The sequence below is a fragment of the Oxyura jamaicensis genome, chromosome 2, assembly GCF_011077185.1.
Source record: "Oxyura jamaicensis isolate SHBP4307 breed ruddy duck chromosome 2, BPBGC_Ojam_1.0, whole genome shotgun sequence".
In the NCBI taxonomy this organism is placed as follows: Eukaryota; Metazoa; Chordata; class Aves; order Anseriformes; family Anatidae; genus Oxyura; species Oxyura jamaicensis.
Window position 1 is genome coordinate 102,412,201 of NC_048894.1, and position 25,740 is coordinate 102,437,940.

Consider the following 25,740-nt stretch of genomic DNA (forward strand, 5'->3'; position numbering starts at 1 on the left):
GAGTGTAAGGGATTTCCCTCTTTATTTTTCCTGAAATAATTGTTAATAGTAAGCATATGTAGTGTAACAAAAATTTACTAGATTATATTAGAACTGTGCAACAGCAAACAAATATATGGAGGATTTTTTTATGGCATTAGAATGAAACGTATTTCTTTCCACAGAAAACACACACGTACATAAAACTAATGCTGATTAGCCATGGGAGGGGGTTTTGTTTGTTTGTTTACTTATTTTTGGCTTTGTTTGTTTTTCCCAGAAATATACTATATGAAAGCAAGAAAATTCTGTTTACTCTAAACCACATTTAAATCTCCTTTGAGTGTTATGTGCTAAAATCAGCATCTTTTGACACCTTAATCTTAGTCTTCCCACAAACAAAAAGTAGGCTAATCAAAAACTGTTCTCTGACACCTTGCTGATCTAAGACCTGATTAACTCCTAGAGTATTTTTCACTCTCATTGAACTACAAATGTGGATCATTCTCTCTCTTTTTTTTTATTTTATTTTTTAAATTTATTTATTTTTTTATTGAAAATCTTACAGGTATGACTAAAAGTCATGGGCAATATCTTTCAGTTCCATTACAAAATCTGTCATATATATATACATATATATATATTTAGTACAACTAGAAGCAAATCTACTGAATTATGAATCAATGATTGTCTACCAAAGTGTAACAAAAATTAAACATCCATGTTGCAGATGATTAAAATTATTTTGCTTTTCTCTGATGAAACTGAAGGTCACTTTCACATAGTTAATTGATAATGTTGGGCTGCAAAAATTACAAAGCCTTAACGATAATTTTCCTTCTCCCAGCCTTGTGCCACCCATACATTTCAGTACAAGGATCTTTATTTCAGAAATAAGTACTTCTGGAGTGAACATCATTCTCTATGTAGTACCTTCTACTCACAGATAAAATCCTACAAACAATTCTAAATGACTCTCAGTAATTGCACGCAAGTCAAATCATTGTAAGTTAGGTACAAGCAAAAGAGTTCGTAGGAGCATAGTCTAACTTAGGAACCCATCTACAGGTTATCTAGAACAAAAGAATCTGAAATAATACTTAAAACACTACTTTACTTGATTATATGCCTTATTATCTAATAATAAATCATGAAAGATGAAGTATAAATAGTCAGAATAATAAAAAAGTTATCTTATTCTAAGAAATCCTACTTCAAAACCATACAGTATTTTAAGCAACAGCAGTTGTCTTTCTGTTTTGGCACTCCTGATCCAATGTAGAAATTATGTATACTGAGTTAACACCTTTGGGGAAAATACATATGTGTAGAAAGATCTAAAGATTGTTTCTGGAATTAATAGCATTACATTGCTTAACATAAGAAAGAAATTTAAGAGTCTTTTACTGTGATTCATCAGCAGCAAAAGATAACAGGAGGGGGAAAAGCAGGGTGTTTAAAGTCTTTGAAGCATATAGGATATTTGACCTTGAAAATTATATCTTGCATTAAAGACACTCCCAGCTACTCTGTAGTCTTCTTTCCAGAACTGCAATGTACAAATATTTTATTTAAATGTCTCAGACATTGTAGTGGCTCAGAAGAACAACTGTGTGTCCTTGTGGCTGCTCTCATTTCTGAGAGATGAATGGTGGGCTCAATTGCTTTACTGTAATTTCTCTATTTCCACGCTTCATTTATCTGAGACTGGAGAAAAATCAGCATGTTCTGACAAGTCTAATACCATGAGGCAGTAAAATGGACCTGAATTTAGTGGAGATTAGAGCTCCAAAATAAATATAATGCTTTATGTCAAATAATAATAAAAAAGGATAAATTCTCCTGTACAAATCAGAAGAGATAATAAAAAATAACAAATAGATAGCAACATCTTTTCTATACCTACATGGGCATCACAAAACTTTTCAACCTTGAGAATACCACTCCGTATTTCTCATTTTATGTGGTCTGTAAACTACATCAGTAAGTTGATGACAAATGTGTTTTTTTCTTAGAACAAATTGTAATATATATCTCTTTATATATATATTAATAAAACTACCCAGGAATTTACAGAGACTTTCAATTAAATAAATTTGAAAACAAACAGGGACAAACAAAAAATGATCTGGGTTTTTGTTTGTTTTAATTTCTCTTCTGGTTTTTGCTTAGCGAGCTGCATGCAGCATTGTAAAGAAAATTTGCTAAAAGGCCTACATTTGCAAACACTATATATTGTCATACTGTACTGAATTATATTTGTTAATTTGATGCTTCTTACACTTATATCAAAGACTGTGTTCTAGATATAGCAATACTGTAAAGGCATCTACAGAGTACAATTGACTCATTGAGGTCATAGTGCATAACATACTTTTGAAAGTGAGTTGCCTCTGAAGGTATCTTATGGTTGCTATCTATTTGAATGTGTCTTAGCATTTCATTTTATCAAAAATGCCTCAAATGCTCATATGTTATGTGGTCAGTGCAATCCCTAGGACAAGTCTAATGAAGATATGTTCCACCAAGGCAAAAAGAAAATGAAATAAAATATTAAAAATGGAGAACTATTTACAACTTTCTTCTGTCTGTAAGGTTGAGTTTTTTATTTTAGTATTCTTCAGTGCATATTCAGAGAAAGGTTCCAAGGCTATGAGTATAAGCAGTCTGGTCCAGTCCCATACATATCTGCAAGCCTTTTAAAGCGAGGGCCCCAGTCACTGAGGTAATCATAGTTCTGGTCAGAGTTTGAGCTGATCGAATCTAAGGAGCTGAGCGACTCTGCAACTGAGCCATTCCCCTCAAAGGCGTATGTCTGCAGGGAGTCATAGGGTGGTGCGCAGGGGTCCACATCAGCTTCTTTTAGTCTCTCCCAGATAAATTCCCTAAAAATTACATTATCTGGGATGCTTTTAAAAGTTGGTCTGCTCAAGAACTGAATCTCAGGTGTCACGTCCCTCCTGGTCTTGGTGTCCCGGATGATGTTGAGGTTTCTCAAGGCAGACATGTCAAAAGCCTCAGTGTCTTCTTCTCCACCACCCTCATCATCATACCTGACAATGTTCTCTCTGATATCTCTCTCTTCATCAAAAATAAGGGGCTCTTTTTTCCGTCTCCTCATGGTGACAATCAGCAAGACAAGAACTGGAATGCAAAAAGACTGAAGTTTTAGCAATGCTAAAATTTGCTCATATTTTTATAGTGGTTGAAGCACTCATTAATTTATATGGTAAAGACACAAGGAGTAGCAGGTAATTTATAGAGTTAGATTTCAAATGTAGCAGGTTATAAAATGGCTTTTAAGCCATGAGCTTTTTAGATGTTAAAGAATCTATTTCCAAAGCCATTGTGAATTAATGTTTTCATCTCTAATTCTATATCCTATGCTATCTGTTAAATGTAAATTTTAGGACTGTTTCAGTCTGAGTGTTACAATCTCATAGCTATGAAATAACAATAATAATAATAATAATAATAATAATAATAATAATAATAAAGATCTTTTCCTGAACTCTTAATTGCCCAAGCAGTAAAACCACATTTGCAAAGTAACTGAATAGAATTTAATGACCACAGTTTGGGAAGTCACTGAATTAAAATTAAAGTATATGGCCTATCTCTGCTGGGAAACAAACAAACAAAAACAAACAAACAAAAAATCTTCCTAGATTGGGGAAGACTGAATTATTAAGCAATGTGTAACATAAGACTGTCTTAGCTCATGGATTAAAAGAATATATAAGAATGCACTTTCCTTTTAAGTGCAAAGTACTGTACTTCAGATTTATGAATTACTTCTAATGAGAAATTCTAGGACTGAAATTTGCTGGATCAGCCAGTGCTAGAAAAGGTAATCATTTTAGAATTGTAATCCTTAAATTTTCCATCAGGTTGAAAACTAATATTAAATGTCAGTGACAGCCAAAAGAACTGAGAGAAAAAAAAATCAAGACTCATCTTTTTCAAATATGGATTTGGTAGAGAAACACCATTACTGATACACAAAGTATGGAACCAGTAATATGAATATTGCACCCATATGTGGGACATGATGAAATGTGAGTCATACCCCTACAAAGTGATTAATATTATCCTGTAGCATCTGGATAACATTTGCTGAGTTAATGATAATCCTAGAAAAGAGCAGGCATCTCTATGACTGTAAAAATAATGGTACATTGAAAAGTAAGTATTATTCGATATTCAATTGATTATTCTGTATGATATTATGTATATTTTCAATGTTAGGAATAAATTATTTTTTCTATTCAAATATCTAAGGTTTGCCATCGTTACAGTACTTTGATATGCCTACTAAATTCCGTATACATTTCTGGAAAAGGAACACCTGGTTCAGATAAAATTGAGATTGATCTTCTCTAGGACATCTCAGAAATGTCCTCCATAAATTGAATAATATAAAATATTGTTGAAAGCCTTTCTTTTCAGGGAGGAATTTTTAAAATCATTATCAATCTAGTTATCATGAGACATGACTTAGTATGGGGATCACTTGGTCAGAATTAAACCAGTCATTCAGAGACTGTACCTGTAGAAAACTGTGTCATATTTCCACAGATATTGTCATAATTTCCTTTGGAGTAATGCTTGTTTAAAAGTAAAACTGGAACAAGTTCATTTTTTCCCTTTTTAAAATATATTAATATATTAGGAAAATATTTTTAATTTATTTATTAATATATATCGTTATAGTAACTATGAGGCACAGGTCCAATGATCCATCTATTAACAGATGTCTTATGACTTTATAACACTTCAGTATCATCATCACTCTTACACTTTTTTTTTTTATTATTATTATTTTTTTTCCCCTGGCATCTCACTGAATAATGTTTTGTGTATTGAATTGAAGAGCTACTGGTTTGGGGCACTTTGCTTTCAACAACATTTACATAAGTAGTTTGACAATATAGGATTTTGACCTTTAAAGTGGCTTTTATGAAATTTCAAAATATTTTGATGATTGCATAATACAAATTAAGTTGTAAATTACACAACAGATAACATAAAATTATCATCATATAGACAACAGTTGCATTCCACTTTTACTGTTTTTTCTTATTATTAAAGATATTTTTAAGTGAAAGACAAATTAGGTTGCTGACAGTACTAAAATGCATTTAAGTCAAGATTGCTATTGATTTTTCTGAGCATTTTATAAAATTTACTGACACATTTTTTATTGCCAAGTAAGTAAGCAGATAATCATTTCCTTTAATCAAGTGCGCATGTGTTTTCACACCACTGTCACTCTTAACAGACTTCATTTTCAAAGTTAAATACCTTTAATAAGTGAAAAATATGAAGCTCAGTAGGTAGGTCTGCCTGAAGGTGCAATAAAGTCAAGATGCAATGAGTGTTTTATGTAGTATTCCTTGTACATCACATCCCTGCTTGAAGTCAAGAAAAATACAGACTCTTTCTAAAGGTTAAACATTTTAGCATGTAGATGGCTTTATGAGATTATTAATTTCTATCCATTCCAACAGCTATGAACAGTAATGTTTAACCTCTAAATGAACAAATCTTTAGCTGTATTTCAGCAACTGCAGAGATGAATACAAGTGCAAACCAAATTACACTGGTAACTATCTCAAGTGAAAATGATTTATAAAGCTCATCCATTTCTCATTGTCATTTTTCCCCTTACATTTATCACAAAAGCAGAGATCAAGTCAGTGAATGGCTGAACATCTAGAGAACGCAATACCATAGAGAAGAAATAAAACACAGTGAAATAGCTTTAGGAACACATGTATTGCATATTTTGGCCATTGGCTCCATACCAGTACAATGAACTGATGCCAAGCTGATGAAATGCCAATATTGATTTTGCATGTGATTTAACAAATAAATAAATAAATGATATAAAAACTAATAATTAAGAGTGAATAACTAAAACTAATAGAGAAACATCTAAACTAACATTTTATTCTGGTTTACCAGAATTGTTGGAAATACTGATTTTGTTTAACAGGTACAACAGCTGACAGAACCTTGGCATTTGTATTTATATTATCTGTGATAAAATGTAACTTTATCTTTGTGTTGGTATAATTAAAATCATTGTATCAGTAGTTTCAGTTCACCTAAATCAGTTTTTAAACTAATGCCCTTGAATGCAAGAAAAGTTTTTTGTTTGCCATATTGCAGTGTGCTTTGTAGAATTATCATCAAATTTCCACTTTAGTGTGATTTGGCAAAAAGTCAGGTTTAGGTTACCTGTGCATACTTCTCTGTTTTAGCATTAAAATTTCTGTTTGTACTCAGGGCAACTACAGTGTAATTGTAAAGAAGCCATAATAGCCCTCAAAAAAAAACTTGAAGGAGAAGCCTACACTCAGAAACAGGCAGAACTGTAAAGGGACAGAGCTAAATCACAATTGTCATCATACCCTGTACATACTTCACTCCTTAGCTTGGCATTTACTATAGCAAAAAGCCATGTCGGCTGCAAATGAACATGCCATTGCTTTATGCCTTAGGTGTGTCATGAGTTATAAAGCTGAAGACTGGAGACCTTTAGCCATCCAAGAAGCACACTAACCTGTTTAGTTACACGTTGCAGTTGCTAGTACAGTCAGAAGAGATGTGAGAATACAGAGGCCAAGACTCAGGAAATGTGTATTCAATTTCCAGTTAACAAGCTTCATGTATAACTGTTGCTTAATCAGTTTAGATTGCTATTTGCAAAGTGATTATGACCTTTAAATGCCCAGACTGAGTAACATTAGTAGGCTCTATAATTTTCAGAAACCAGGTCCTGCATTGCATAGTCAGCCACCTTTTAAATGACTCAATTTGAACTACCTCCAAATTGAAGCAATTATTGATTTATCATTTTTCAGCTGTAAGACCCAGTCCATACATACTACATTGTCCCATTCTGTATCCATTTTACCCATTTGGAGAAAAAGATCCTTATGACTAGTATTGTTTCTTCCTGTTTAAGAGTCACAAAATTACATGTGCTGATTTTATTAGGCTTTTGTAAGTAATATGTTAATAATAATTTACTTGTCCCTTAATTGAAAACAAGTAATGATTTAAATCTGTATTTTGAAAGGTAATCAACCTATCATTAACTTGTAAAATCTAAAGCCAGATTAAGAGGAGGTTTGCTACTTTGTAAGAAAAATGGTGGGGCTAATAAATCATATTCAGAAATATGAAAGATAAAAATAATGAAAGAGAATATGTCAATCTAGCTTTCGATTGTTTTAATACAAAGAAAATCTTTAACCTCTCAAATATGATTGGGTTATTTACAGGTCAATATGCTTTTTGTATGTATGATTTTATTTATACATTTTATGCTAAACACTTGTTACAAAAGCAGTTATTTTGTCTGAAAGATGCTAACTTAAAAAAAAAAAAAAAAAAAAAAAAAAACTTGAATTAAATTACCATGCAATTTTAAAAGGAGATAAAAGTTCCTTTTTACTTCTCTAAAAAAATTGCAGTCTAAAATGAATACAAAGTAGCTTTTCATATGCTTTTTATAGAATAAATTGCAAGCATTTATTATTTTATTATTATTATTATTTTTTTTTCTTCTTTAAAACACAGCCTCACTGCAGAGTGAATAATAAATGTTTTGGGGTAATTAACAAAGTACTGGAGCTTGAATGTGAAATAAAATTTAGAATTTAATCTCCATCAATCAATCTAAGAAGGAGAAAAGAATGGTAAAATTTTTCTAACTTTTAAAATTATTTAAGTTTGAAAAAAATATATTAAATATACTAAATATACTAAAAAAAATATGCCACATTATATGTGATTATAATAAATTGGTATAATGTAGTGAGTTTTTTTCCTTCTTACCATCACTTAAAATATTGTGCTTGTCTAAAATTAATCAGTTGTTTAAGTAAAGATAATAACGCTAAGAAATCCCACTGAGACAATCCGATTCTTCTTTGAGACAAAAGGTTATTAGGCAAAGGGATGTGTAGGGAGGAATGAATATCAAAGCATATCATACTAACTTTAAGCAGATAAGAGTTTGCTGCAATTTCAAGAAATTGCAACCAGAATGCATTCATTCATGATACTTCTGCAAATCTCATCTCTCCTCTGCTTTGCAACTGAAACTTACGTTGAGATGACATTGATGAATGTGACTAGATTTGCAGTGTATTTTAAACTTGGATAGGAAAATAATAATAATAATAATAATAATAAAAATGATCCAGTAACCTGTTTCCTCTGACAAACCCTTACATGAAAATGTACATTGCTTGGTCCCAGCCCTGGAACCACCTGGAACAGCTGCAGGATCCAGCACCTTAGTGCAGGACTCAAAGCCAAGTTTAGCACAGAAACACAGACTAAACTGTACCTTCAACACTGAACTGTATCCAAAAGGAAAAGTTTAGAAAGGAAGTGATAATATCACATAGAAATATCTACTTGGATAAACAACAGTAACACATTCAGATAGCTAAATTTGAAGTCCAATTCTTTGACAACTAAAATCAATGGTGAGGTGGTTGTCTGCCAGATTCATCTTCAGTGCACAACCCATTATTTAAACACTATGTTCACATAGTTTATCCTCAGTTCTTTACCAATGCTTGTTCAGCACAATCTAGAAGTGACTGGGATAAAACCTCAGGTTACCTGATTTATTGGTTGTGTTTGAGCTGTGCTACACTGAGTGGAATAAGCAAGTTACTCTCTGGCACAATACCGTGTCTCCACTGAACATTCTTCTTCATAAGGTTCATATTTCTGAAAAGCTCATGCCCAGGCCAACCTGACTTTTAGCTACAGTAGTTTCTTATGCATTATTCAGAAATTCCCTTGTTTATATATAACAGAAATGATGACATTTCAGTTTGGGTTTAAGTTAATTGCTATCATTAAAGAATTCTTAAATACTTTGAACCAGTTTTCAACAGGTGATTTTCCATTAATGTCAATGCCTGTTGATACAAGAGAAAAGCCTAACATTATATGTTTCTTTGAACTCTACTATTTACCTGCACATGTACATTTGCATGCACAAGTTCATTTGCGCATTTGTGCATTTGCAATGCACAAATTCATTTGGGAATAGATATGGACTAGAAATATTGCTAGAAGAAAATGTATTTAAAATGTTGATTAGAATTGTTGATGATCATTCACTTGTATATCTCCTTAAGCTTTGGTCTTTATACATGTTGAGTGAGATTAAACAACCTTATGTGTTTACATGTATTTATTTTTTTCTGGTCAAAAAGCTGAAAAACTCAGGAAACACAGACATTGAGTAAATTGTTTGGGTTCATTGCAGAAGTAGTGATTTTTCTTATTCTCTAACAACAGTACAAGAGGGGGGCTCCTTTTTCTGAGCCCTTTGGAACTGTTTGTAGCAGAAGAAACATTTCCTTCTAATGGCTTACAGTGAGGTGAATCAGTCAAAGTGAAATATCCTATAAGTGGTTTAAATACTAGCATGAACAAAAATGCAGACAAAAATCTTTTGATTTGATTTATGCAAATTACTTGGATAGCAGTGACAGTTAAATCACCACTGGGACTATACAAATTTGAGGAGACTTCAGTCTTCTCCTTCGCCTTGGGCTGATATGTGCAACCAAGGAATAGACAAATCCCTCCAGTGATAACACTCGTGAGAATTCTTGTCTGCTGAATTGGGATGTTTTTACAATAGATCTCTCCGACAATAAGTAAAATTGCACCTCTGCTTATCTGCATCCCACAGATGCAAGGATGATCCTTCATCTTTATTCCCTGATTTGGCCCTATGTAGTATCATCTAGACATTTTGTTTCAGGACTTGTCATGAAATGAAAAATGCCAACCAAACTAAGCTCTTGACACTGTTCTGCTGTTCACAAGCTGGTTTCTCCCTTTTTCTTCTATCTAGCTGTGGTTTCACTGCACAACATAAAATCCAAGAGAGACACCAGTCGCAGGAGTAACAAAAGATTATTCTGTAGAAGATGTTCAATTAAATAAGATGATTCTAATCAGTAAATTGTATCTGTTGTATTTCCTAAGTATATTTTGTTCTCTACAAAACAATTTAAAAAAAAAAAAAACAAACAACTTACATCACTGAAAAGAACACACACTGATTATAAAGTAAGCAATCTGGAAATAAACAGCTTTTACACTAAACTAGAGAAATACTGCCATAAACTGCATTGTTTATCTTTTAAATGTTATATTTGTTGTAAATAATCTTTTTTTTCTTCTAATATTATTTCATATGTATCTCTGGAGGCAGCTTAAATTAGAAAGTATCTGATCTTGAAAATCACAGAATGAAGGTTTTGTGTGGTCATGATACAAAATGCTGTTCTGCCTGGAATGTGATTAATTTAGTGGTTAAAAATAAGTAAGTAAAATAGTGTGTGTATATCTATACTTTTTTTTTTTTTTTTTTTTCTTGCTAATTACAATACATTGCATTGAAAATAATTGTAACAGGAAAAAGACTTACCCAGCAACGTTAAGACACAAGCCAATATTGCTATCAGGGCTCCAGTGCTAAGTCCTGCAGGCAATATGTATGCCTCTGCATTGCATGTCTGAGCAATACCATCTGCATCACAGTCACAGACTCTGATGGTGAGTGTATTAGTGCTACTCAGTGAAGGTGACCCACTGTCCACAATGAATATTGGCAAATAAAAAACAGATTGTTCCTGTCTTCGGAAACCATTTCTTCTGGTTAATACTGTTGCAGTGTTATCTAGATAAAGGAATAAAAAGATAAATGTAAAATTCTTGGCCTTTCAAGAATATAAGTCTATAAGAAATACTGCCTTTCTCTCAGAAGACTTTAGAAACACATTTGTATTATGTCAATGAGGTTTTATTGGTCATATATTCCTTAATCTGCAGAGGTAGGATCAGCTGAGAATTCATGTTCAACTAAACAAAAATATTCCCGTTGTCCATAAAAAAACTATTTCAAAATTGCAGAGGTCTATTTGTTTTTAGTATGCTCACAGTTCCACAGTCTCAATATATAGTTGAAGATGAGGTTATTGTAAAAGAGAAGAAAAAAAATCACACTTCAGTGATCAGTTTAAGTATTTATATTCATGTTTCAGGTCTAATTTCCAAGGATCATTTTCAATTATTCACAGATATAGAGAGCATGGAATAAGAGAATATATTCATAGGTGAGTAGGTTCTGAACACCAATTAATGATTTTTTTGAAATGTAAAAATAACCTCTTGGAGCACTAATACATGTAATTGCATGTATAACAAAGAAGCGTTTGTTTTCAGTCTAAGCTGAGAGTCAGCAGGTTGGCTAATATAATCAATCTAAAACATGTGCTTCAACATTGCTCTGATTTGGGTGACTAAAATGTCCATGTGTTCCAGAAAATATGTGCAAAACTCACTGTGTTCAATACAGGTTGACCGCTCCTGAGAGGTAGGGAGATACATCTCCTAGAAATGTATAGAAAAGGTTGGTCGGTCGGTCGGTCGGTCTGTCTAGCTATGATCTAGCTATCATCTATCTATCTGTCTTTCTATAGTCAGATTCATTGATAATCCAGTATAGGTATCTTATTGTGTTATGACCTATCTGGCAAAAAAAATACAAACATTTCCTCTATAACACCATGTGAAATATGTCTAAAGCTAAATAATATCAGAAGAGGCAACTGGTTCTGTCTCGTATGGCATTGCAATGGTCTGTTATTTCCCTTTGCAAATTGTAAGTTCTTTAGACTGTCTTTTTACTGAATATTTTGCAGTACTTGTAACAGCATCAGATTTCTGAAGTCTTATTCTAATGCATTTTTTTTATTATTTATGATTTTTAGTATGCTGCTAATATGAAGAAAGTTAAGCATGTCAATACCACATGCAGAATAAGGCAATAAATGCCTGTGTGAGAGGTCTTTATTATTTCCCATGTACTTAGTGAGCGTTGTTCACGGTCTTTCTGTACAAACAGTACACCTTAGTCCACCATATGCTTCTTTTGTCTTATTAATAATGATCGCTTTGTAACTTTGGAAAATACTGATACATAAAAGAGCAATGAAAGAGTAAGATGGTGTCTATTTAGTTCTACTTGCCTCAGCTAACAGCTAAACTGACTGATACATGCTCAGATGCTATACTATGCAGTGAAACTAATGAGAACACTACTTAGAAGTATATTCTCAGATATTTAACTAATAGAAATGTGATGCCACCAGGAGTCTTTTCAGAAGTGTTTGGGGAAATCAGTGTAAGAAGTCAGTGTAAATGCTTCTGTTTTCAAAATCATTCCTCAGTAGGTAGCATACTTATTGAAAGGGTGCATAAAACAAAACAAAACAAAACAAACAAATAAAACAAAAACAGCAACAACAAAAAAGAACAAACAAACAAACAAAAAACTTGTGCACTCATTTTTTATGCCCTGAATTGAATTAATAAAATACCGATTCATGGACATTTTTCAGTTATTGCCTCAAAGTATAATCTATTTTGGATAAAACAAAACAATACAAACAAAATAAAACAATAAATACAAGTGAAAAATGTGATAAGATTTCCTTAAAAAAAAAAAAAAAAAAAAAAAAACTACTTTGTTTGGCTCAAGACTTTAAATGATTCAGACACCAGCTTTATTCCCTTGACAGACAATCTACAGATAAAATTACTTTTGAAGCTGATTGCACTTTAATTTACGTCCTTACCAGTGTTTATGTAGGTCATAATCAGCATTTGAAATGAAAGGTGTTGGTTGTGAATATTAACCCCTCAAAAAAAAGGTTATCTACCTTTGTTGTCCTGAAGTGTAAAATTGTGGTTATTTGCTGCCTCTGCTGTTAAACTGAAGTAGAACTGATGGCCATTCGGTGGGTCATCTTTATCTATTGCACTGATTTTCTGTATGACCTGTTTTGAAATACATTGAGGTTTCATTACATGAAATGTGAAGAAGCACAAATACATACACATTGCGTAACTCCTCTGTTACATATAAAAGTATCAATCCTCTCATGAGTCCTGCTCATAATGTGTTTTTTGTTGTTGTTGTTGTTGTCGTTGTTTTGTTTTTTTGTTTGTTTTTTTTCTTAATTTTCTAAACTCCTAAGCATATAGAGATACCATTCCATGTAAAATGTGACTCTTTTCTTTACTTTCCCTGTATCTGAACTTTATTTACCAAAATCAGTTCTCTGCAGTGCCTATAAGAGAGTTGGGTACTGTCATGAACCAGTGCTTGAAGTATAAACTGCACAGCAGTGGAAGAATCATATCTTCCAGATGACTATAACATGGCCTTCTTATAGTTAGTTACCTGTTGCTGTGATCAGTGTTGAACTGTAATCTTTCGCAAAGGAGAGATTATGCTTATGAGCACTCAGTTACTTTTTTTATGGAAAAAAAAAAAAAAAGAAAGAAAAAGAAATATTATGAAAAGGAAAAAGCCAAGTCCTAAGTATATTAATATATATATATATTTCAAATTTATTTTGTAAAATTCTGTCAAAATTTGTCTCTAAATGAAAGATTTCAAAATTGCTTACAATTCATAAAGGAATGAATAGTAGAGGTAACAATTCTGACTGGATCACGGGGATGAGAAACAAACATTCCAATAAGAAATCTCATTCTATTCCTGTGCTTCTCATGAATGCAAGTTAATGATATTTGAAGACTTCCATTCTGCTGTACTTTCGAAATGCATAATAGACAACATCTACCATAGAAAGGAAAATATTCTGGGAAAAGCCCCAAAAGTGCAAAGGCTCCCAGGGACTATGTTGGATCTATATGTTAAGACATCTAGTACTTTTCTGGGAGAGAGAAGAGAGAATTAGAAAACATATATTTCCTTAGGTCTTAAATATCAAAGTGGAAAAGCTAAAATATGACAGACACCAAAGATAAACAATACTAGATACAGTTAGTTAAGTCTAGGACTGTTTGTAAGTCATGTTGGGAGTTAAAAGCAGTTTGGTAGAAATAGGTTTTGTGAAATTCTGACCTTATGGACCATATCTCTTGGGGGAAATAAAAGTATGTGCTCATTTTAGGAATGGTAGACTTTTAGTTTTGGAATGAACTCCATGTTAGGATTTCCCACTTCCCAGTAAAATTAGGAGGAAGTGTACATTCTTAATGTTATTCAGATTTTGGTAAGCTTAAAAATGTGTCAGTTATGTTGTAAGGAAACCTACTTGTGTAGTTTGTAAGTAAGAGAAATTTTGAAGCCTTTTAATACTACCTCAAACACATTATTTTTGCATCTGCATCTTTTTCTTCAAAAGTAGGGTGGATATGTTAGGACTTGAGTAATATTTTCTTGTGCTGCACATCAAAACATTGTTTTTACTCTCATAAACAGATTATATTTTATGTTAAAGCTGTCAGGCTTCTGAATTGAATGACTACCCATCTGATAAAAGTAAACATTAAAAAAGTATAAAGCCATACCTGGCCAGGTTGAGCATTTTCACAGACAGTTGTCTCATACTCCATGGCAAACTCAGGGGCATTGTCATTGATGTCAAGGATAGTGATGGCTACATATCCTCTCCCAATCTGTGCTGGATTCTCTGAGAAGAAGCCAACAATACAATGAAGTAGATCTATGTGAGAGTTATACTTTGGGTCAGTATGTTTTTCATTTGCAATTTTCTTTTGCATATGCTTGTCAAATCAATTACAATCCCTTCTAGAAAGACAAAGGAAACCCTTTGCTTGATCTTTTGGACAAAATGAAAACAATGTTTGTGTTTTCCAACAGCATAAATGCAATTGAGATTTTACTTTCAGGGATAAGCTGAAAATCTAACTCACTAATCAAAACATTAATTTACATCATATGGAAAGACAAGAGCACAGTGATGTAGAACTATCACCTAGGGTGCACAGTGAAACAAAACAACCATGTTCAAACTAGGAATAGCCCCGATATCATGGGTGAAATAATATGTTGTAACTCTAACTGATCAGACTATTAAGAAGTTAAAAACAGAATTCCTTCAGGTATGGAAAAAAAAAAAAAAAAAAAAAAAAAAGTGTATTTCCAAGCAATCCCAAAGTAGCGGAATCACATTCTCACACTGATGTACATTTTTAGCTAAAATAATAGTCTGTGAAAAACCTAATGTCATTATTTAATCTCAAACAGTAGATATTTGGTGGACTAAAGATAATGGACATCAGTGTCTACTATACCTATTTTGCAAGATAACACTTCTTGTTTGGAGCAAGAAAAAGAGATTGTAGGTGATGACATGAGTGAGATTGCAGGGCAGAAAGAAAAACTGCACAAACATTAAAAGATGTATCTATTTCTTTATATGGTATTGAAACCAAATTTTATTAAATATTTAATATTTTATTAATTATTAGCAGTTTTTAAAGAAATGCCCAGTTGAAGTGCCTCTGCAGCAACACACATGGCATGGAAAACAAACAAGATGAATTGGAAACCATGGCTTAATTGGACAAATATTACCTGATTGCTGTCATGGAAATGGGATGGGATGGATCACGTAACTGGAAAACTGAAATGGAGGGCTACAGACTCTTCAGAAGAGATAAACAGGGAAGGAAGGGAGGGGGTGTTGCCCTCTACATTAAGGAAGGGATTGATTGTGAAGAGATGCCTCTGAGAAACAGCCACGGACAGGTTGAGAGCTTGTGGGTGAGAGTTAAGGACCATACCAACAAAGGACTGCTTGTGGTTGGGGTCTACTACAGGCCGCCCAATCAAGGGAAGGCTGTAGATGAGGCATTCTTGCTTCAACTATAAGAAGTGTCATGCTCGTGTACTTTCATCCTGATGGGGGACTTCAACCACGCAGATGTCTACTGAGTAAACTACACAGCAGGCTGTAAGCAATCCAAGAGATTCCTAGAGTATGTTGGAGATAACTTCCTGTTATTAGACAAACCAACTGGAGGAGAAGCATTACTAGAACTGATGCTCACCAATGCAGAAGAGCTGGGTCCTGCACCTGGGATGGAGCAACCCTGGCTATACATACAGGTTGGGTGACGAGACACTGGAGAGCAGTCCTGCAGAGAGGGATCTGGGGTTGTGGTTGACAGTAAGTTGAATATGAGCCAGCAGTGTGCCCTGGCAGCCAGGAAGGCCAACCGTATCCTGGGGTGCATCAAGCATGGCATTGCTAGTCGGTCAAGGGAAGTGATTGTCCTACTCTGTGCTTGTGCGGCCTTGCCTCGAATACTGTGTGCAGTTCTGGGCACCACAGTACAAAAAGGATGTAAAACTGTTGGAGAGTGTCCAGAGAAGGGCTATGAAGACGGTGAAGGGCCTAGAGGGGAAGATGTATAAGGAGTGGCTGAGGTCACTTGGCCTGTTCAGCCTGGAAAAGAGGAGGCTGAGGGGAGACTCATCACAGTCTACAGCTTCCTCACAAGGCAGAGTGGAAGGGAAGGCGCCAATCTATTCTCCTTAATCACCAGTGATAGGACCCATGGGAATTGTGTCAAGCTGAGGCAGGGGAGATTTAGGCTAAACATCAGGAAGAGGTTCTTCACTGAGAGGGTTGTTGTGTACTGGAACAGGCTCCCCAGGTAAGTAGTAACTGCACCAAACTTGTTGGGGTTTAAGAAGCATTTGGACTGTGCACTTAGCCACATGGCTAAGTCACATCTTGAGGAGTACAGGCCTGGCAAAGAGCAACTTCTGAATGAGCAAATATCAAGCTATTTAAAGACCTAGTAACTGTGATCCCCTGGAACATCATCCTTAGTGTCAAAGGAGCTAAGCAGAGCTGGCAGTTCTTTAAGGATGTTTTCCTTAAAGCATAACTCTCCATCCCTCTGCATAAAAGAGCAGGCAGGGAGGGCAGACAACTGGGATGACTAAGTGAGGACCTGTTGTTCAAACTGAGGTCTAAGAAGTAAATGCACACACAGTGGAAGTAGGGACACATGGCCTGGGAATAGTATAGGAATGCAGTCTGGATATGCAGGGATAGGATAAGGAAAGCCAAGGCATAGATAGAACTGAGCTTGGCAAGGGATGCAAAGAATAACAGTAAGGGATTCTAAAGTTACATTGCTCAGAAAATAAAGGCCAAGGAATGTGTACCCCCTCTGATGAACGACAAGTGTGAACAGACATGGAGAAGACAGAGGTGCTCAACAACTTCTTTGCCTCAGTCTTCACTACCAGTCAGGCTTGCCAAGTATTTTGCTTCCCTGCACCTGTAGATGGAGGCTGAAGGAGCAAAGTCCCACCCACTGTAAGTGAACAGCAAGTTTGAGACCACCTGATGAAATTGAACACCTACAAGTCTATGGGGCCTGATGACATGCATTCCAGGGTCCTGAGGGAACTGGATGATGTAGTTGCCAAGACTATCTCCATCACATTTGAAAAGTCTTGGCAGTCAGGCAAAGTCCCCAGTGACTGGAAAAAGAGAAACATCATTCCCATTTTAAAAAGGTAGAACGGAATACCTGGGGAACTACATACCAGTGAGCTTCACCTCTGTGCCTGGCAAGATCGTGGAAAAGATCCTCCTGGAAGCAATGTCAAAGCACATGCAAGACAAAGAGGTGATCTGAGACAGCCAACATGGCTTCACCAAGGGTAAATTGTGCCTGACCAATCTAGTGGCCTTCTATGATGGAGTGACTGCATCAGTTGACAAAGGAAGAACTACTGATGTCATCTACCTGGACTTCTGTAAGGCCTTTGACATGATCCCACATGACATCCTTGTCTCCAATTTGGAAAGATATGGATTTGATGGGTAGACTATTCAGTGGATAAGGAGTTGGTTTGAAGGTTGCTCCCAGAGAGTGGTGGTCAATGGCTCTATGTCCAAGTGGTGGCCAGAGACAAGTTGTGTACCGCAGGGGTCTGTCCTGAGACTGGTACTGCTTAATATCCTTATCAATGACATACACAGTGGGATCGAGTGCACCCTCAGCAGGTTTGCAGATGACCCCAAACTGAGTGGTGCAGTTGATACAACAGAAGGAAGGGATACCATCCAAAGGGACCTGGACAAGCTTGAGAATTAGACCCACATGAACCTAATGAGGTCCAACAAGTCAAAGTGCAAGGTGCTGCTCTGGGTCTGGACAATCCTGGACATGAGTATAGAACTCACGGAGAGCAGCCCTGCAGAGGAGGACTTGGGGGTACTGGTAGATGATCATCATGCTCATCACGGGCCACCAGTGTACGCTTGCAGCCCAGAAGGCCAACTGCATCCTGGGCTGCATCAACAGAGGAGGAGTAGCCAGCAAGTCGAAGGAAGTGATTGTTCCCCTCTACTTGTGAAGTCCCACTTGGAGTCTGGAGCCCCCAGCACAAGGAGGATGTTGATCTGTTAGAACAGGTCCAGAGGAGGACTATGAGGTTGATCAGAGGGCTGGAGAACCTCTCCTATGAAGAAAGGCTGAGAGAGTTGGGGCTGTTCTGCCTACATAAGAGAAGGCAGAACTGAGGTGACTTCATTGCAGCTTTTCAGTACTTAAAAGGGGTCTTACAAAAAAGATGGAGAGCGACTGCTCAATCAGGTAATGATAGGACAAGGGGGAATGGTTTTAAACTAAAAGAGTGGTGATTTAGATTAGAGATCAGAGGGTGGAGAGGCACTGGAACAAGTTGGCCAGAGAGGTTGTGGATTCCCCATCCCTGGGGGTTTTCAAGACAAGGTTGGATGGACCCTGGGCAACCTGATTTAGTGAGTGACATCCCTGCCTATGGCAGGGGGCTTGAAACTAGATGACCTTTAAGGTTCCTTCCAACCTGAGTCATTCTGTGATTCTATGAAATGCATCCAAATGTTGTTCACAAAGTCTTTTTTAAAAAAATAAAATAAAAAATCACGTGAAATAACAAGGAATTTTGACACTAACTTTCTCTTTTGTTTATATAAACACTGCCCCCCCCCCCCCCCCCCCGAAAAAAAATAAAAAAATAAAAGAGCCAGTTAAGTGACACTTTTTGCATCTCTGTGTTAATGTTAATGTGTCTAAGAAAAGGTAAAAATTCTGTGCAGGAACATCTGGAAGAGGTGTGAGAAGATGTGAGAGAAACAACCCCTGCAGACACCACGTGAAGAAGGAGGAGAAGGAGATTCTCCAAGCTCTGGAGCAAAGATTCCCCTGCAGGCCATGGAGAAGACCATGATGAAACATGATGTCCCCCTGCAGTCCATGGAGGACTCCACACAGCAGGTGCCCTGGTGGAAGCTGTAACCTGTGGAGAGGAACTAACATTGGAGCAGTTTTTTCTGGCTAGAACTGTGGCCACTGGGGGACCTGTGGTTAAGTAGTCTGCTCCTGATGGCCTGCACTCCATGGTATGAACCCATGTTGGAGCAGTTCTTGAAGAACCACATTTCACAAAATGTATTCAGAGCTGAAGAAGTTGAAGTTTAAATTTTCATACAGAATTCTTGTACATACTTGAAGAGTTTGATTTTTCATCATTTTTCAACTTACACCAGAAAAAGATACTGTGAACAAAATATCCTCTACCATTTTACTTGAGATTCAGGTAAGTAAAACAACATAGGTATTCACACATCCTTTACTTCATCCTTTTTAAGAGTGTTGTGATTGACCAACAGCAATCAACCTGAGTGTCATCACTAAGAGGAGTTAACTGCTCTCCTCTATTCCATGTTATTTTTGCTCTAATCATATTTAGTTTGAGACTCCTGACATTTCCAGCTTCTTTTGTGCTTGCTTTTCTAAAGTCAAAAAAAATAATAAAAAAAAATGCATGAAGTGTGAGGCAAAAGAAAGTGTAAATGCTTAATCTGTTTAATTTCTGCATTTTTATCACATAGGTGTATTTTACATGGAGTAAGAAGAATTGTTTTTATCTGCCATGTTTTGAAACACTGTCATATTTTCACTTGGTGCAGCTTATCCCAACTAAACCTGAAGCTTTATACATAAACAACTAATAAAATCTTTAAATTGTTACTTACGACTCTCCATAGCCAAGACTGTGATATTATGAACAGCATTTGTTTCCCTGTCCAAAGACTTGGCAGTAGTAATGACTCCACTGTTGGCATCAATATTGAAATACCTCTCAAGGTCTGTGTTTCGATCTATTGAATACCTAGGTGAAGAATGAATGAAAACTTTTGATTTATGTTCAATTAAAGCTCGTAGAAATGTTTCATTGATTTCTCATTAGAGAGAAAGCATTTCCATTGTTTCCCCATTTTGGGCTTGGTCTTCTCCAGTTTCTCTAGGGTGTTAAAAGAAGGAAAGCTGTAAGCAAAGGCAAGACCACACAGGCAGTGACTTATGCTGACAGTGGTAGGCTCCATTACCACAATAACTTGTTAAGCAAAGTTATAGGCACTCCCCTCTCTTTTCTATCTCCCTCTCCATTGTAATGTAGCCATTCATTTACTTATGGAATAGCATCCTACTGAGCCCAAGCTAAAGAGAAGAGTTGGAAGTTTGCTGCATGACTGTACCAGTAAGGCATGGCTCCCATGGGAGCTGGCAGCCTGTGCACAGTTTTCTGTCACCAGCAAACGAGCCTCTGAGTCACCCAAAGCTGTCAGGACAGGGAAAAGAAAATACAGATAATGCGGAGTATGCCAAGGGATTGCATGTCATCACCGTCAGCTCCCAGTGCTTAACTGTCATTTGACAAACACAGGTTTATATGCCCTAGACTCTTTGTCTTGGCATATCTTTTGCCTCCAGACTTGTTTTAGGAAGGGGAAACTAGCTCCTTAGCAAATAGAAAATAGCATAAGTGAAAAGGTCAGACTTCCTGTGGGTATTTTGCTTATATCCCTTTTGAGAGAGAGGGATAGTTGATTAGGTAATGTTAGATTTACAACTATAGTATTCTTGACATTTGGCTTAATATTGGGTCAGATTCTTGCAGTGTCATTTAGATCAAGTACTTCAGAGCACTTCCCTACACTCAAAATGAATTAAAATGTCTGAGTCAGACCAGGTTTCATCATTACAATTACTGTCACACTGATGATATATTAGATTATCGATATAGCATTAATCAAAACCTTTGAACAATGTGGAAGAAAAGAATAATTGAAGATAATGCAAAGACAGGACTTTCCAGACACAATGATATGACAGCCCTATTTGCTTGTTCTGTGTTGTAATATACTAGCTGTATACTGTCTACTCTGCTGTATACTGTCTACTCTGCTGTATTATGATTATATCTAACCCTCCTGGCTGCAAAATCTCTAGAGCAGAGACTTGTTATGTATTTAGAATTGCTTTACTGCATTATCTCACAGTAAGAGAAAGGCATAAAGAGTCATAAAAACAACAGTAATAGAAGTTTTCATGGATTGATACTCTCCCTCTTTCACTTTTCTTATTCTTCTTTTCTTTTTAAGTCAACAGTATTTTTTTAAAAAATGTTATTGTAATTTGTTTGGTTTTGATTGTTTGTTTTTCCATCCCTTGTTTTGTTTAATTTTGATAAGCTTCCCTTGAGGACTATGCCTATCACCTCTGCTATGTAGTCAGCCATGTCAGGTTCAGTAGTTTTGATTCAATCTCTTGCCAGCCTTTACATTTCCGAATTATTAACACTGTTACTACATAACTTGAAGGCCTTTCTTAAAAACATAGTAAGAGAGAGAAAAAGGGTAAGAAAAAGAACAGAGCGGGAGAGAGAAGAGAGAAAGAGGCTGACAAAGAAAAAGAATGCACAAAAACCATAAAAGAAATCAATAAAATGGAAGGAAGGAAGGAAGGAAGGAAGGAAGGAAGGAAGGAAGGAAGGAAGGAAGGAAGGAAGGAAGGAAGGAAGGAAGGAAGGAAGGAAGGAAGGAAGGAAGGAAGGAAGGAAGGAAGGAAGGAAGGAAGGAAGGAAGGAAGGAAGGAAGGAAGGAAGGAAGGAAGGATTTTGTTTTTATTTATTTATTTATTTTAATGTAGTATTGTCAAGGCATGGTTTTAAGTGTGTCTGATCTTGCAATTGCAACATTTTCTGAATTGTAACAAACCAAGAATTTTAATCTATCGATATGATCCAATGTTTGGAATATAGAGTACGTATTTATAGATTAATAATTTAAACTTCTTAAATAGATCATGAAAAGTATTATACTTTAATCTTCCTTAACACAGTCCATTTTTATGCATCTGGTCTCTGATGTACATCACAGCAGATGCAGGACATCTTTAAATTATATAGTTTGTCAGTACCCCTGACAACGTATATAGCAGGTTCACAAGCATAGAGATAAACCCTCACTATTTCTTATTTTCATCTCCCTCAAATTCCAAACAACTTTGAAGCTGAAGAAATCTAGATGTCTGTTAAGCTTGTGATATAGTATTTTTTGATGTTGAAATTCTAAAAAATAACCAGAACAAGGCCAATAACTTCATCCTTACATTTACACAGGAGTTAAAAGCATACAGAGCATAGACTTAGTTTATGGAACTGGATTTAATCCTACTCTAAATGGTTCTGCTAAACCAGATATTGTACACCAGATGCTAACATCATTGCCAGAAAACACTGCCACTGTAAAGAAAGAGCTCAGCAAAGATAAATTTCACAAGTGAATCCCTGCCAACCAATCAATCTAGGACTTGTTTATACATGATAGGAAACAGCTATTTTGAATCTGCTGTAAATATATAATGAAAAAGAGGGAGAGAACACTTCTATCACCTCTAGGAGTGAAACATATGCTTTATTTTTACAACTGAAATTGCTGCTTCAGAAATTACAGAGCTACAGTAGAGTCACAAGTTCATATTCAATACATGAATGTAAAAATTTAGCATCTCAAAAAAGGTGACATCTAAATGAGTTCTGTATCTGTGAAGTTTTTTTTCTATTTATGCTCTGGATGAAAAATAACAGCAAATGAAACTTAGTACTAACTTTTAACTGTATTATTGTCCTACTCCTGAAGATGTTTAAGTTCTCAGAATTCCCCTGAGTCAGAAGCCATGGGCTCCAGACCCTTTGCATGTTTGTTGTTGTTGTTGTTGTTGTTTGGCAATTAATACTACTATTCTGCATAACAAAACTAACAAGTAACCCAGTGTTTTAATTATTGTTTTAATTTAGGAGATGCGTCTTTTTCTCTGAACTTTTTCTTCCTAAATACAGACAAACATAATATAAACATACATTCTTTTGTTGTTATTTTCTACAGGTTCCTTATGTTCTTGCGCAATATATTAGGGAATGATTACTTTTTTTTTTTTTTTTTTTTTTTTTTTGAAACAAAACAAAGGAAGAAGTCCTTGCAAATTTTTATTTTTCTCTAGTGTTCATATCTCTTCCCTTTCAAAAGGAAGATATTTGGCTGCAGCAGAACTTACAGAAGCCAAAAGAGTATTGCCTTTAACCATCCTGGCAAATACAGGATGTCTTGTCCTATCAATTTCTTTCACATAAAGAGTTTGTAGCAATACATTTTTTTCTGTGGAACATCAGTTCTGGTTTACCATGTAAGAGTCCTATTGCTTGCACATACTGCACGCAGAAAATGAAGAGAGAGAAAGAGAGAGATTTTCATCTTGATTGATTAAACAGAACATAATTTGTTATAGATTGTTATAGATATGGGTATAGATATAGATGATATAGATACAGATTTCTTATAGATATGGATTCTTTCTAAATTTACAAAAAAATTAATGTGCATAATACAATAAGGATTATTTTTACTTTGTAATCCTGAAATTTTAACTTTGCTAATTTATTTACTTGCTTATTTTACAGAGATGTAAATATATTATTTTTTGAAAGGTTCTGCAGTTTATGAGTATAAAAGTTTAAATATGCAAACTCTTAGAACATTTAATTCTCCCGCTATAAGGGAAAACAAACAAACAAACAAACAAAACTAATTGCTTTCAGTGCAAACAATTTCCCATCACAAAACAAACAGCTTAAAAAATAATACATAAATAAACAATTAAGAAGTCTTACAAATTGCATCACAGGAGGTTTGGACTGGATATTAGGAAGAATTCCTTCATGGAGGGTGTGATCAAGCATTGGAAGGGGCTGCCCAGGGAAATGGTGAAGTCCCCATCCCTGGAGGTATTTAAAAGACAGGTGGACATGGCCCTAAGGGACATGGTTTAGTGATGGGATTCAGTAGGTCAGGTTGATGGTTGGACTTGGAGATCTTGAAGGTCTATTCCAACCTAGACTATTCTATGACTCTAATTACCTGACAGGACTATTTGAGGCATCTGGATCATGGGCTGCTACAGTTCCAATGATAGTGCCAACCTTTGCTGCTTCAGACACCACCATGGAGTACAAACGTGAAGTAAACACAGGCGGCTCATCAACATCTTCTACAATTATCTTCACTGTTGTCATGTCATTGAAGGGTCCAAGACTCAGGAAGCGAGGGTCAACATGCATATTGGCTGCTTCTATCCTCAGGGTATAGCTTGTTTTAGCTTCAAAGTCCAGCTCCTGTACAGGTAAAATTATTTGGAAATTTTATTACCCAATAATATTGCAGCAAAACTCTTTCACTTACAACATTCAGTGAGTATAAAATGAGATCTGCCATTTGTATTCAAGCAATACTTTTGATTGGCAAAGCATAGTTGATGTCTCTTTTTTTTGGCTTTCTCAAAACACTGGCTTTGTAGTGTCTTGCTATTTCTAAAACTGCAGTCTGATTACTCAACTGTCTTTTCAAACTGTTTCCAAGTGTACAAAACAGATTTTAAAAGGGTTTCAGCAGTTTTGATCCTGAGAAAATCATAAGTATCTGAAATGAGCCTGCAAAATAATCTGAGAGCATCCACAAAACATTCCTGTACTCACTCAGAGGACCAGCAGGGTGAAACACACATCTGTTGACCTATAAATGTGAGAGTCTAAGTTGTCCATTGAGTTACAGTAAAATAAATCTCAAATGAGCATCTTAAAGTCAGTGATTAAGCTGACATTACAATACATCTGTAAACAGCTTAGATTTTAAAATGAAAAATGATTTGCAACATATCACATTTAGAAAGGTACTGAACTTTTGTAATATCTATGTGGCAGCAAAAAGCTTTTCTGAACAGGAATGCTTATGATCCTCAAGATATGCAAGCACTTACTTCCTGAATTGAATCTGAGATGAAGTATTCATAGTTCTCCAAAAATGGTTATGCCATAAAAGAAGGGTTGTCTGGATACTGGTCAATATTCTGCATAAAACTTGTCAGTGTTTATTACTAAAAGATGTTGGTATTGTTTTGAATATAAAGTACAAAATATGTACTATGGAACACACCTTAAAGGCATAATGCAAATGTACTGTGATATTAGAATGATGAAAAATTTCTCAGAAAATATACTGTGTGGTGATAACAATGAAGCAACAGATATAACCAGTGGCAAGGTTAAGAAGAAAACCAAATGCAAATATGTTAATACTCTTCTCACTTTCAAGTAGAATCATCATATGAACTAACTTTAAAATTGCATAGGGTAGAGAAGGGAAGGCCACTTTTTTTTCATTAATCGGTAATATCGGTTGAAATTGGATGATACAGCAATTTTTAATCAAACATGAAAATCATGGCAGATGCAGACAAGATACTTTCTAATGACATGTGAATGTCAACAACAAAGTCATCCTAAGGGGGAAAAAAAAAAAAAAAAAAAAAGTCGGTGAAAATTTTGAATTAACAGAAAATGTGCATAGAGTAAATTATATAAAATTTATTTTTATAGTCTAAGACCAATAGTGAAGTAATTATTTAAATTAAAATTTTGCAGACCTTCTCATATTTCTATATTGATTTTAAAAAGACTAA

The 25,740-nt window shown here is 35.3% G+C and overlaps 1 protein-coding gene across 4 annotated transcripts in view; it reads right to left on the reverse strand.

Annotated features, from left to right (window-relative positions):
* Positions 1-526: 526 nt before the first annotated feature.
* The window catches only part of CDH7 (cadherin 7), an 88,519-nt gene continuing 63,305 nt past the window's right edge, over positions 527-25,740 (reverse strand). For 2 of the 4 annotated variants that reach the window (XM_035317977.1, XM_035317976.1), the window contains 6 exons: positions 24,144-24,397; positions 19,920-20,056; positions 14,419-14,540; positions 12,756-12,873; positions 10,460-10,711; positions 527-3,123 (listed from right to left, as the gene is read on the reverse strand). In XM_035317977.1, coding sequence (XP_035173868.1) covers positions 2,630-3,123; positions 10,460-10,711; positions 12,756-12,873; positions 14,419-14,540; positions 19,920-20,056; positions 24,144-24,397 — 1,377 coding nt within the window. In that variant the 3' untranslated portion in view covers positions 527-2,629. Of the gene's footprint in view, positions 3,124-10,459; positions 10,712-11,375; positions 11,425-12,755; positions 12,874-14,418; positions 14,541-19,919; positions 20,057-24,143; positions 24,398-25,740 lie in introns of those variants that run through there. The other 2 variants (XM_035317978.1, XM_035317979.1) reach the window with 2 other exon arrangements.